The 13,878-nt window shown below is 41.4% G+C and overlaps 1 protein-coding gene across 1 annotated transcript in view; it reads left to right on the top strand.

Moving 5' to 3' along the window:
• The first annotated feature begins 4,211 nt into the window (after positions 1–4,211).
• The window catches only part of sncb (synuclein, beta), a 15,653-nt gene continuing 5,986 nt past the window's right edge, over positions 4,212–13,878 (top strand). The window contains exons 1-4 of the mRNA XM_050042926.1: positions 4,212–4,378; positions 5,388–5,521; positions 10,061–10,090; positions 10,445–10,530. Coding sequence (XP_049898883.1) covers positions 5,401–5,521; positions 10,061–10,090; positions 10,445–10,530 — 237 coding nt within the window. The 5' untranslated portion in view covers positions 4,212–4,378; positions 5,388–5,400. The remainder of the gene's footprint in view (positions 4,379–5,387; positions 5,522–10,060; positions 10,091–10,444; positions 10,531–13,878) is intronic.

Here is a 13,878-nt window from a genome sequence, read left to right as displayed (position 1 = left end):
AATCATGCACAGTAATAATTTATAATCCCCCCTTATAATCATAACACTGTTTCAGTGCACAAATTCCTACATATTAATAAAACCTCTGCTGCCAGGTCTGTCATTTACACTGTGCTCAACCTTATCACACCACAGACTGGGTTGTAGCTGCTGTGGTGGTGGGCCAATCACATGTCACATTAAATTGAAGAACATTTGCAGTGATTGGCTGCAAGCCCTAGATATCAATACAAGAAGGATTGAATGTAGGTATCGTTTGACTGGTCCTGAGTTATATCATTTAATACCTTAAACGTAGAGAGAGTCGAACAGTATAAATACGTTGGTATCTGGCTGGACGACAGTCATAATTTTAAGCACCATACTGAAATTCTTGAGGCAAATACTTGGCTTTCTGTACAGAAATAAGAATTGTTTTCCTTATACAAAGAAAAAGAATCGTAGAATCTGTATTTTTGGCTGTTTTGGATTATGGGGATGTTACACACGGAAAAGCTGCTGCTTCCGCCCTGAAACCACTGGATGCTGTCTACCACTCAGCCCTAAGGTTCATAAGAGGTGATCCTTACAGCACCCATCACTGCCACCTTTACTGAAAGGTTATCTGGCCACATTTGGCTGTGAGGCGGGAACAGCATCAGTATTTGTTCATTTATAAAGCTTTGACGCAGATGTTTCCACCCAATATTTCTTCCCTTGTAGCTCTGACATCGCGTAATCTTGGTACTCGTTCACAGAATAGGTTGTTGCTTCACACTCCCTTAATCAGAACTAAACTAGGGAGAATGTCTTTCTCTCACAGTGAACCTTATACATGGAATAATCTACAATAGACCTTAAATTTGGACACTCTGCCACCCTTAGGGCTGTTTAAATGCCTTATTCCAGATCTTGTTTTAATTGAGTGTAAATGCTTTTAACTGTTCATCTACACCTTAGTATATTTATCACTCTGTGTTTCTACTTATAATGATCATTCATTGCTATTGTTGTTTGTCGTTTTATATATCTGTTTATATTGATATGCATGATGGTTCTTTGTTTGGTTATTGATTGTTTTTATTGTCTTTGTTCATGCCCGGCATCATTGTCTCCTTAATTGATTTCCAGAGTCTTAGATAAAGGTTTGAATGAATGAATGAATGAATGAAAGGTATGTTCCCACAACTATCAGTTTACTGTAGCTTTTGTTTTATCACAGTTTCAATAATAATATTACATTTGATTTACATAGCACTTTTCAGGATACTCAAAGACACTTTACAGAGAGCAACAACAGCAATAAAAAATCCATAGGGAGGTAGGGAGGGAAATGGTCCAGAAAGGGCAAAGTACACTGAATTTAAAGGTTATAGGCAGTTTTAAAAAGGTGTGTTTTGAGGGTTTTCTTGGAGGTGGAGAGTGAGGGGGAGTCTCTGATGTCTTTAGGGAGTGAGTTCCAGAGGGTGGGAGCAGCTATGGAAAAGGCCCTTTTCCCCCAGGTGTGGTGGTTAGTCCTGATAGAGGGGGGGCAGGAGGTTTGCATCAGCAGACCTAAGAGTGCAGGAGGGAGTGTGCTGGTGGAGGAGCTCGGAAAGGTTGTGGAGAGCTTTGTAAGTGATGATGAGGAGTTTGAAGTGGATATGCTGGGGATGGGGCCAGTGGAGGTTATGAAGGATGGGGGTGATGTGGTCACGGGTCCGGGAGTGTGTGAGAAGACAAGCAGCTGAGTTCTGGATATACGGTAGTTTCCATGTGTGTTTTGTCTGACAAACCGTAGAGGAGACTGTTGCAGTAGTCTAGTCTGGAAGTGAACAATGTGTGGATGAGAGTCTCTGCAGCTGATGGATGGAGGTGGGCGATGTTCCTGAGATGGAAGAAGGCTGTTTTGGTGATGTGTTTGATGTGTTGGTCAAAGGAGAGGGTTTGATCGGAGATGACACCAAGGTTAGTATTGTTAGTCCCTTGGTGAAATTAGAATCTAAACAGAAAAGTGAAAAAAAATAGTTTTCCAAACGTGTCAGCTTACCCTGATAGAAACAGAACATCAGAGAATAACTGGGGATGATACAGTGTGGGCATTTTTTAGGGATGTTTTAGACACACTGCTTATTAAGCCTAATGATCAATGTAGTGTTGGAACAGTTCCTCTTGTAGGCACTGAAATTTAATTTATATAGCACATTTCATTAAAAGTAAATTCAATTTGCCTTACATTAAAATGCAAAAGTGCAAACATCCACTCTCTCAGTTTGTCCAGGAACTCTACCTGAAGTGAGTTTAATTAAAATTAATGCTGTTGTTGTTGCTGCTCTAATTAATGAGATGAGTTTGGTTACACTGCTTTGAATATTCCTAATACTTAACAAAGGATGCTAAGATGGACGTGTTTCATTTGCTGGCAGTCAATTAAAGAGTGTGTGTTTTTATGAGAACGTGATAACTTTTTAACATTAATATGTCAGTGAAGGATGCTCTAAATGCAAAATGACCAGCGTGCTGTTACAACAAATGAACACAAGAGGGCAGATGTGACTCACAAGTATAAAGAGACAGTGAGGAAACCGAGACTGCATCTGCTGCACCTTTGCAGCATTAAAGACAACTGGGTTTGTAAAGTTTTCTGACAGCATGTTGATGGAAGACATTAGTAACCTCTGATATGTTGCAGTCCGTCCTGCAGGACTGTGTGATGTTGGGTAAAGCATTTCAGCACCATGGACAGAGACACTTCAGTTCAGGACCCTGGACAGCACCTGATGGGACTCAGTGGAGGATGGAGTTTAAGATGAATTTGTGTGAGCTCACATGTAACTGATGGGAGGATGAGAGATAAGGTCATGATGATTGTTGCACTGTAGCCAGCAAAGTCACAGGAAAATTAAACTAATACACGGGAAGGTGGATGTTACAGATAAAGTGCATTGTTGTCAGTGTGGTGGTCACACTTCTCTAGTTTACCTGCTCTCATGACATGGCACGTAATGACACATGCCGGGCTGCTGCCACAGCCTGCCTCGTCATGATCGCCGAGCAAGATGAGACAGGACAATTTCAAGGAGAGGTAGTTATCTGGGATNGGGGGGGGGGGGGACGATTTCGCAATCGCTCGCCCACTACAACAAGGATGGCGTCACCGCATATACGTCAGAGAGGGGGTAAAAGAAGGAGGGGGTGGTACTTAACCCTTCGCAGAGGCTGTAAATCAGCTCAATGCGTGGTATCCAGCGACAGCAGCATTAACGCAGTTCAGTGTTTGGTCTCTGGCTCGGGTCTGGTCCGCTGGCACGCGTCATGACCTCATGGAATGTTCGATATTCCGCCATGGTTCGATCTGAGGTCATCCTCCGCTCTGATTGGCTGCGGCAGGTCGTAAATTAATACAAGATAAACTCACCAGCTCGTGAGCACGTAGCTTAAATTTCAATAAAATATGCAAAGCAGAGGTCACCTTGTTTGTTTATAAGGAGAGGAAAATAGTGGTATTGTTGAATTATTTAAGGTTAGAATATTATATATCGACTAAAAGCATCGATTAACTTCCCTGGCTGTCCCCCCATCCCCCTCATGAAAAAACAATACCCAGCACAGCCTTAATGCTGAATCAGTCCACCCCCATCCCTTTCACAACATGGTATCACCCTCACATCACTCCTGCTCTACGCATGACAGTATTGGCACAGCACACAGGAGTGGTATGGTTGCTTTTAAACGTCTTCCACCTCATGATAGTCCACTCTGTGAGCTAATGGGCTAATTGGGGCAGTTAAAAATAAAGATGCAATTAACTGTTTGACATTGCACTTATTATGGAATGGTGGATACATTTCTTAATGAGAGGCAATAAAGATGGCACCGGTTTAAGTGCACTGTGGAGTGGCAGTAGTAAAGTTAGATCCAAAATGGAGTCTGTGAGAATCCATTAGGAAAGTAGGTCAAGTAGTCTAAATAAAAAGTGTATTGTAGCATTATTGCATCTATTAAATATTGACACAGTGGAGATAATAACTGCACCCAGAGTCCTTTGAATTATATTTAATGGTGTCAATATTATATTCATGTTTTCACTCAGCAGCCATGTGACATGATTTTCCATTATGGCTACTGCTGCAACAGTAAAGGGACAAGATGAGATGCTGTGTCACTGTAAAGCTCATTTTCCCCTGATGTACCAGTTGACATCTGTGGCTGATCAATAGTAGAGGGAACCAGGGATANGGGGGGGGGGGGACGTGATAGTCTCAGCCGCACTGTGAAGGGGGCCGTCCCTGTTGGTGGAGATCAGCCCGAGGAAGGCCCACCTAGTGATCATTTGAAAATATCTCCCATTTAGACGATAGTGTGACTCGACTGTGCGACTGAATCATAAGGGGACAAGTCGACGGCTATTTGTAAATAGGTAAGGACTGTTTTTTTTCCCTTGCATTGCTTTATTTGTGTTATTATTTTAAAACATATAGAGGTCACCACCATTTGAGGAGCATGCATGTGTGAGCGTCGACATTGGAAGGCACTGGTTACATCTTAAAGCTTTTAACCAGCATGCATATTTATATGAATCATCCTGATTTTCGTATCAGATTATTATAAATGTGTGTCCGGAAGATGATGCAGTGGTGATAGAAATTCAGCCAGGCACGGACGCAAACGTGAGACATCGTGAAATTATATGCATGTGCAAATTAAAGGCTTCACCTGCATCACCCAGGATGGGACTGGGAGGATTGGTGTGAGGTGCAGGAATATAATTCGAGCTGTTAGTCCTGCAGCCTGCTCTGTTTTATTTAAATGTTCCCCTGCGCGTGATCGGACAAGCTTCACATTACAATCCATATAACTCCACGTTCAAACCGTGATGCGTGTGCATATGATAGTGTAGATCGTGCTTCCCTTCCCCCAGCTACGTTGTGTAGCTCTTGCGATGCATGCCACCTTCCAGTTTAATATGATGTACAGTCCCCTTAAAAAAAAGGCCTGCTCTCTTTTTTTTTTCCCCAGGCGCAGCCCTGCCATCTCGCTGCCACTGAGAGTAGCATTACAGGCGAGCAATAATTAATGAGCGCCTCCACAATTAACCATTTCATTGAAATCTTTTTGCTTGTGAATATTTCATGCTTTGACGAGGATGTGAGAAAAGGGGGTTGAATGCATGAGTGAACTGAGGGTTTTTACTACAGCCTGATGGCTGGGGCTGCAGCTGTCAGGACCTGCCACAGGAGGCGCTGCTGCCTTCTTTTACTCTTATAGGTATATACTAATATCCAAAGGGGGTTGTAGAATTAGATAGAAATCACATATATCTGGTTATTAATATGTCACACATGCATTTATATAAGATGAAACTCACATGTGTACACAGTGACAGTGGTGATGGTGTCTGACAGCAGGTATGGTCCATCTCTCCACAGTTACTCGGCCAAGATGGATGTGTTTATGAAGGGTTTGTCTAAAGCGAAAGAGGGGATGGCTGTGGCCGCAGAGAAGACCAAGGAAGGAGTTGCGGTCGCAGCTGAAAAGACTAAAGAAGGAGTAATGTTTGTAGGTAAGACGATCACAAATCTGTTACATGCAAATCATACAGAGGCCCATTGAGACTGCCAATGCTCCTCCTATATGCATGAGCAGCAAGACATCAGCAGAGAGAATATTTTATACATCAGCACCTGCAGCATCCCCATATGTCCGGACAGAAATGGTTAAATTATACAGTAACTTCCAGCAAATAGCCTGCTCCCCCTCATATTTATAAGAACCAGCTGGCTGAATGTATTGCTCGGTCTTCAATGTCTTTTTGCACCATCATTGCACAGTTAGGCGACAGTATGACACCTTCATGTTTCCTCTCTCAATCTGGGACTTAATCTGGTATTTCATAAAAACCAAGGTGGCAGAAATCATTCTTTTCTGTATTTATTTTACATCTTTTAAAGGAAAGTCTTAAAACATTTTGTATTTTGTTGCCAGTGTTTTGTTCACTTGAGAAAAACAAGCTTCAACAAAATTCAGAGAATTTCATTATAGCAGCAGTAATTTGAAAATTAAACCAGCCTGAAAGTTGATCAATATATTTGCAGGTTGATGCAGTGTTTAAATAATCAGCAGTTTTAGCCAAATATCCGATATCTACTTGTAGTTTTAAAAAGGACGCACTGGGATAAGGAGTTATTTTTGATGTACGTGATGTGATGAGAGGCTCTGAATGTCCTCGTGCCCTCTCGCCTGACTTGACTGGGCTACAGGCAGGAGATGGGAACAGGGTGGGGGTGGGGCAGCAGGATGGTGGGAGCAGCTCTTGCCACATGTCAATGCATTGGACGGGAGCAGATTGTAAAACAGTCTCAGCCCGCGGTCACCTCCTGGAGACAAGCGGACTAAAGGCCTCTGTTTTTGTCCTTTACAGTGCAGCCTTATTTGTAATGGACACCATTACAGATATCTGCACAGATCAGCGCCTCTGTTGCATGATTTTGCAAGTGTAATTGCCAAATACAAGCCTGAGATTATTGGCCCAATCTAAAATACACGTGACACAAGGTTGGACCTGAGAGAGGTTAGCAAGCAGCTGCAACAGAAACTGACAAAAACATTGTCTCGATCTCTTTGATCATCTTGTGTCCAACATGAAACATTAAAAACTCTCACAGTCATCGTACTCCAGGTTTACGCTCCACTTGTTAAAGCACTGCTATGCATAATTTAATTATCTATGTTGCTTGGCAATAATTCAGTGTTATTCTTTAATGGTGTAAAATCAGTATGAAATAATGAAATTTTAATGTCATGATAGCCAGTGCTCACCAGCTCTGTTGTCTAAATAATTAATAGCAAGCTTGATGAATTCAAATGCTGGTCAAAGTGATATCGACCACATTTTAAAGAACATAGTTTAATTACATAGTTTGGGTTTTAAATTGTCTGTGGCTGCAACTAACGATTGTGTTTGTGAGCATTTAATCTAAATATTCTTTTCTTTATTATTCCATAAACCATCTGCTCACTGTCTTCACATGCCGGATGGCGTATATCATCATTACAAACTGTGGATCTCTCACTTCCTGTTGTGTTTTATGCTCAAAGTGAATTGGCCTGCTTTGTGTACATGCGGCTGGGGTCACTGGTATCTTATTATTTACAAAGCTATTCTTAGCATATTCCCACCTGTTTATCTTCTCTTTTAAATATGAGCTATGAAAGTTACAATCTCTGTTTGCAGGACTTTTTGTGTCTTATTGTGCCCAAAGTCACAACTGAACTGAGTAAAAAATCGCTATTAGTTTGTCTGCACCTGCAGCATGGAGCAATCTGCAGAATGATCTTACGTTTCAAGACATGGTGACCCTCAGTCGTATTAAAAAATATGGTGAAATCTATCGAGTCCAGGCTTTAACGTCATCAAATCTGTGTGCTTTTGTGTTTATTTACATCAATTTTATGTTAATTGTTGAAACTCTGCGTTGCTGCTATTCTTGGCTGCCAGGTCTCCCTTTTTAAAGAGATAAGTGGGACGAACCTGGTTAAATAAAAGCTAAATACATTCAAAATAATGTCAGAAAATGGTAAAAAATGTTCATTACAATTTCCTGAGATTCCATGGTGACGTCTTCAGATGGCTTGTTTTGTCCAACCAACAAACAAACACCAAAGACTTACCGTTTACAGTTACATAAGATGAAGAAAAACAGAAAATTATCTTGACTGGGAGGCTGGAAGTTGGTATTGTTTAATTTGATGTGATTTCAGATAATTCACCAACTGTATATCTTCACTGACAAACCCCATGTTGCGTGTGATAAATAATGTCTTCCATATGGGCCAGCTCTGCTTGTTAGCTTACAGTAGCTCTGTGAGGGGGGAATGGGGAGAGGGCCAGATGACTCAGGGCACTCAGAGCTGGACACAGTCCCTGGGACCTGCCAGCCATTTACAGATATTTATTTTGTCAGTTGGTGAGCTGTTGTCGGAGGACCCAAAATTCCAGTGACACCCCTGCTGGTAGCTTTACAGTCACCAGCTTCTACCATTGATCCCACTGACAGTATGTTTTAGGTGCATTCAGGAGACATTGGGTGCTCCAGGAGAAGTTGTCAGACGTGTCTGCGTTTAGGTGGAATCCAATTAACCTACATATTTAGCACCGTGTCCCTGCCACTGATCGTCAGAACCAGACATGTCAATCTGCAGTCAGAACACGTGCAGGCTCTGTTTGGTCTTCTCCACGCTGTGTCTCATCATGTCTTTAGCCTGTGGTGCACAGAAAGGGAAAGGAGTGTTTCTGCGGCGTCTCTGTGCTTCTGCGTGCTGCTTGTTGAGCATAGCGGTGCCCTAGAAAGCTGCGTATGATTTGCTTGAAGGCCCCTCTTGGAGGAGGGGTAAGAGTGATCTGATAGGCCTGTGGCCCACCTTTTGACAGCTGCTGCAGACCGCCCACCCAGCTGAGCTGAGCAGTCAGCCTGAGTAAGGCAACAAGGAGAGGCGGAAATGAGAAAACCCTGCTGTACTAGATGCCATTTAATGTCACAACTCGCAGCGTCATTCACAGAGCATCTCTGTACCCAGTAAGACAGTCTCAGTATATGTAAGCTACAGTTACATTTAACTAAGTATCTCTGTTACTAACATTTCCTAAATAGCTACAGCCTGAGATGCTAATGTATATTATTAATATTTAGGTGACTATAATTTTATATTTTTCAGGGAGATTTTACATGTCAAATTAAATGTATGTGTTAATGCATTAAGTTGCATTTAAAAGCCACACCAGAGATCTGTACTTGGAAATCTTTCTTTTCTATTACAAACCTTTTTTCATTTAAACACTTCATGAGCTTTAAAACATTTTTAAGAATGATTTATTTTACATTTATTAAAGGAAACTCTTGCAACATTCTGTATTTTGGTGCAAATGTTTTGTTCATTTGAGAAAAATAAGCTTCAGTATAGCACAAGTCATTAGTAACTATTAATATGTCTAAATTCTTACCCGTGGCTTTCATCCCTTTGTGTTACTGTAGAGGTATTCCACACCAGAGCAGATGCTTAAATGGATGCACTTCTTAGATGTACGTTTTGCTTTGAGGCTCTCCTTTTGTAGTGACTGTTCTGTACTTCATCGTCATTCCGCCTCCCCGCAGTTGGCTTTTAAAGGCCCTCGGGGACCAATAAGGCATGTACACTGCTACACAGTGGAGAGGATGACAAGGCCTGAGTGATCAGGACCAGTGGGCACACAGTTGATTGCTCAGATAGCTTGATGGAGTAAAGTTTAGATGGATGAGATCTGCCAAAGGTCAGAGCATTGATTGGTGGTTTTGGTTTTAAGCCGGCCACAAAGTTTAATAATGGCTCACAATAAAAGTGCCAAGCAACCCGAGTGCTGCAGCCATGAGTGTTCTTTACCCACCTCTGGAGCTGAAAATAAAAAACTGATATTGCATTACTTGCATGAAAGATTTGTGGTTGGTAGTGACTATTTAAAGTGAATCATGCTAGTCACATGCAGTGCTGTATCTTTAAAGTTATACTACACAGGATTGTCACTTACTGTTTGTAAAGATGTTGGGCAGTGAAAGTGAAAGTTAAAGCCAACCCCAGATTCACTCTTGTTTGGCTTTACGCCTCGCTATATTTGCATTTTTTCTGCACTGTCTCTCGGATGCCTGCTGCTTACAGTCTGGCACCTGGTCACTACATGTTCATACCTCACCTGAGCGCTGTGGGGCTACACGCCCATAAGCACAGAAAATAAAAGGAAAATAAAGAAAATACAGGCAGAGAAATACACAGCTGCACACTTCTATGAGGTCATAAATGATCTATATGAGTCTATGCATCGTTTTTAGGAAAATCTTGCATACTGTATCTTTAAATTAATACTGCCATGGTAATGTTGTAGCCTCATGAATCATGAGGTAGATGATATTTGACGTATCAAGTTGGTAAAAGTCAGTCTACGGTGGTTAATTTTAGGCAAGTGTGTCTGCTCACACAAATGAAAATGAATCTTGAAATGCAAAATGTCAAATGGTCCTTGAAGAAAGCTAAAAATATTCTAATAAATGTCTTCTTCTTTTTTTAAATTCAGGTAGCAAGGCCAAAGACAGTGTGGGCACAGGTGAGTTTTCCCTCTGTTAGTCAAACCTAAACATCATTAGAGCAATAGTAACAAGCTCAGTTTCATTACAGTATCAAGACACTTAGTCGTAACTGGGAAATGGCAAATTCATTATGGTGACGGGGGAGAGTTTGTGTGTTGTAGAGGGCATGTGTAAGTGGTCATTATGTACAATAATCAATTGGGAAGCAAAAGAGGGCAGACATCATGTGCATGGTTTTAATCTGTCTGCCGGATCTGCTGAGATAATGTTACGTGTGTGTGTGTGTGTGTGTGTGTGTGTGTGTGTGTGTGTGTGTGTGTGTGTGTGTGTGTGTGTGTGTGTGCGCACACGATGTTTGTGTGTTTCTGCAGTGGCTGAGAAGACCACTGGAGCCATGGGGAACATCGTTGCCGCCACTGGCCTGGTGAAAAAGGACGAGTTCCCTACTGACATGAATGTACGTACGCTGTTATGTTCTCCATCAGCTCCCCGCGAGCACACTTGGTGAAGTGTAACACGCTGTTCTAGTGTCTTCAGTGTGTTCCTGTTATCAGACAAAATATTGCAGTGTGTTCACGCACACCTACGGGATATCAGTCGGTTCTTAACTGTGAAGTCACATCAGATGTGATCGAAGAAAAGCATGCATATTTAAAGCTTTATGTAATATATATATCTACGGTCAGTGTTGCGTTTGTCATGTTGGGGCACAAACAGGGCTGCAACCACCTGTGATTATTATTTTCAATTAATCCTATTTTTTTTTAAATTCGTCTATAAATCATTTCTCAAAAATAGTGATTGTTAGAAGTACGTATCTTATAGGTTTCCAGAACCCTTCTAATTGCTTGTTTTCCCTTCAGACAGTCCAGGACCTAAAGATATGACATTTCCAATAATATAAAACACAAAAACAATCTTCACATGACAAAACTCTCATGTTCATCAACTAATCACTAATTGAATAATTGCTTCATCATTGTTTTGAATATTTTCAACCTTCTCAGAGGGTGGATTGGGTTATGAAGGACAGTAAGGCTTTTAAAACTTTACCAGAAAGCTGCTCGACCATCCCGTTACCACAGGTGTGGGCCTCTGTGTGTGGCAAGCTGTAGAGCAAACTGTTATTTGACCACAGAGAAAATCTCATTTTTGAAAGGCTGAACGCCAACAAATTTGGATTGAAGCAGAACATTTTGTTTGATAAGAACATTTTAGAAATAATCACATCTATCTTTTTTCAACAAATTTTGACTTTTGGACTTTTGCTCTGGAGTTATTGGAAATGTTTGGATCGCGCAAGTCAGAAACAATCTACGCAGCCACCACTGGAATCTAATTTTACAAATAGTATAACACTAATAAACTTAGTTAAGCTTAATCTTTTTCTGAAATACAGAGGTTAAACAAAATGAATAAAGAAAAAAAAAGCTGCGCAGCGTTCGAATATTGATTTAGAATTTGAATATCAATTTTTTGAATGAAGCTTCAAACTATTCGGTACAGCCCTGCTAAATTCAACTTAAGAATGCACTCAGAGACGTCCTTTGTGCTTTAAACTGAATAATGCATCTTTAAAGGGGTGGACGATTAGGAAGATGGACTAACACAGGCTCACAAGACATATAAAAAAGGGAAAGTCAAAATCGAAGCAGCAGCAGCTGATATATCCTGACTTTTAATCCCTAAAACACTGGATCCTACATTTCCCAAAATGCAACCCAATAGCAGCTGTGATTACATCATCAGGGTTATTTTTTCAGACTACAGAGCTACAGAAGATATTATACGACTGTAGCTGAGGAATGCTCTTCCTGATGAGTAAATTAAATTTCTTTAATGGCAGACATATATTGAACTGACTACAAACGGCCTTGTATATATGCACGGTAACGATGCAACAGCTTCCTGTTACTCTCGACTGAGCCTACTTATGTTTGTGCACACGTGCCTGAGGACAAGTGACAGGGAAAAAGAAACCTCCGTTCCAGATCCAAGCCTCACGTACAGTTGGCAACTTGCTGCAAGTTGTGTTCATTAATGTCTGGACAGGATTGTGGTTGTAGCGGAGCCAGATTTAGACAGCAGGGATAAACACGGGCTGATGAATTTGCGTGTCACTTCAATATAGAGTTACTGGTCCGCATCTGTTTTATTCCTCTGCTGTCAGTACAGATGTTTGCTATACTTGAATTTCTCCTGCCAGAGAAAAAGTTAACTTGTGTATTTAAGTTAAAAAACATGTTGCTCAGCGCTGGCGAGAATAAAACAGGACGCTCCACAGATTTCCTCAACATTCACGCTGCAAAATGTACATGGGTGAACTGCTGATTGACAGCCTTTATACAGGAAAAATAGGAATGATTGAAATTGCATTTAGGTTTTATATTACACTTGTTTTATTGGAGGAAGCTTGAGGGTTCTCGTGGTAGAATTCTGCACACAGAGCTGCCTCAGACCATAAAATAGCTCCAGCTCACAGCCTGTTTCACTGTTGAGATGCTTTGAACGACCCAAACAGTCTCTCTGTGGGACTATCAGCTTTCTTCAACACAGCCTTTCCATTATTGTACCCTGGCCCCCTGAGGACCTCTGCTAATGTCACCCCTTTCCGTCTCCTCTCAGATCAGTTTAAACACACTGTGACCTCAGGAGAGGTGAAACACATCCCACAAACACAGAACATTCAACATATATCCAAAGCTCGGAAATTTGAGTGATACACATTTTTATTCACAGACTGTTAAAGGACCTGGTCGTGCGCCGTCAGCATGTTGACATTTCGTCTTTTGCTGTCAGACTGTCAGTGAAACAGGGAGGTCCTCGTGCTGTCCGAAGCCTTCATCCCCCAGAGTTGGACCCTCTCCACTGACTCGCTAATCTAGTAAATCTGACAGCCCGCTCTAATAGGCTTCTTGAAGGCCATATCTGAGTGATAAAACTAGTCATTTCGACACCCTGATGACAGATTGTTGAACTTTTGACATTGTTATCACATGTGCAGCGATACTTTTTGTTCAGTTTTAGCTTGTGCTGGGCCGTAAGGTGTAGATACACTCGCACATCCATTCATACAATAGAATATGTCACTCAGAGTGCTTAGAATAATCTTTTTAAGGAAGACCTGTGCTAAACACTCGGAATAAAAGGCCTCTCTTGTACTTAAGTCTCAACTGAATTCAAATGTGACCAATCAGACACCAATTGATATTTCTTTTCTGTCCTAATCACACAGCCTTTTTTCCATGTTCATTTTTTCTCAGGCAATGATCCGTCTGATTAGGTGTGTCTTTATGGTGCTTTCCCATTGTGCAGCACTTAAGGCCCTGCTAATCGTGTTGGTGGGCTTACAGCAATAACAACAGCTTGATACAGTACATAGGATTACAGTCTGTTCTTCTCTGACCTAATTGACTTGATTAGTGCTGGGTTTAAAAATAAATGTGTGGTGACCCACTAGTGTTGTTGAAAGGGCTCGTAGTAGCAGGTGCAGCAATGATGGAGCCCTGTCTGCTTGTTTACGCCAGCTGTGGTTAAAGGGACAGTTCACCCCTGAAATCAAAAATGCATATTTTTCCTCTTACCTGTAGCAGAGATGGGACCAAGTCACACATGTGCAAGTCTCAAGTAAGTCTCAAGTCTTAACCTTCAAGTCTCAAGTAAGTCCCAAGTCATTTTTTCTTGGGCAAGTCAAGTCACAGGTTATGTCAAGTCAAGTCAAGTCCTGTAATAGGTCAAGTCAAGTCCAAGTCAAGTCACCTTATTATTGTAATTTTACCTGCAGAATCTGATCTTAATTAAGTGA

Source organism: Epinephelus moara, chromosome 4 (genome assembly GCF_006386435.1).
Source record: "Epinephelus moara isolate mb chromosome 4, YSFRI_EMoa_1.0, whole genome shotgun sequence".
NCBI lineage: Eukaryota > Metazoa > Chordata > Actinopteri > Perciformes > Serranidae > Epinephelus > Epinephelus moara.
The sequence above is the reverse complement of the archived record's forward strand: the minus strand, read 5'-3'. Positions and strand labels throughout refer to the sequence as shown.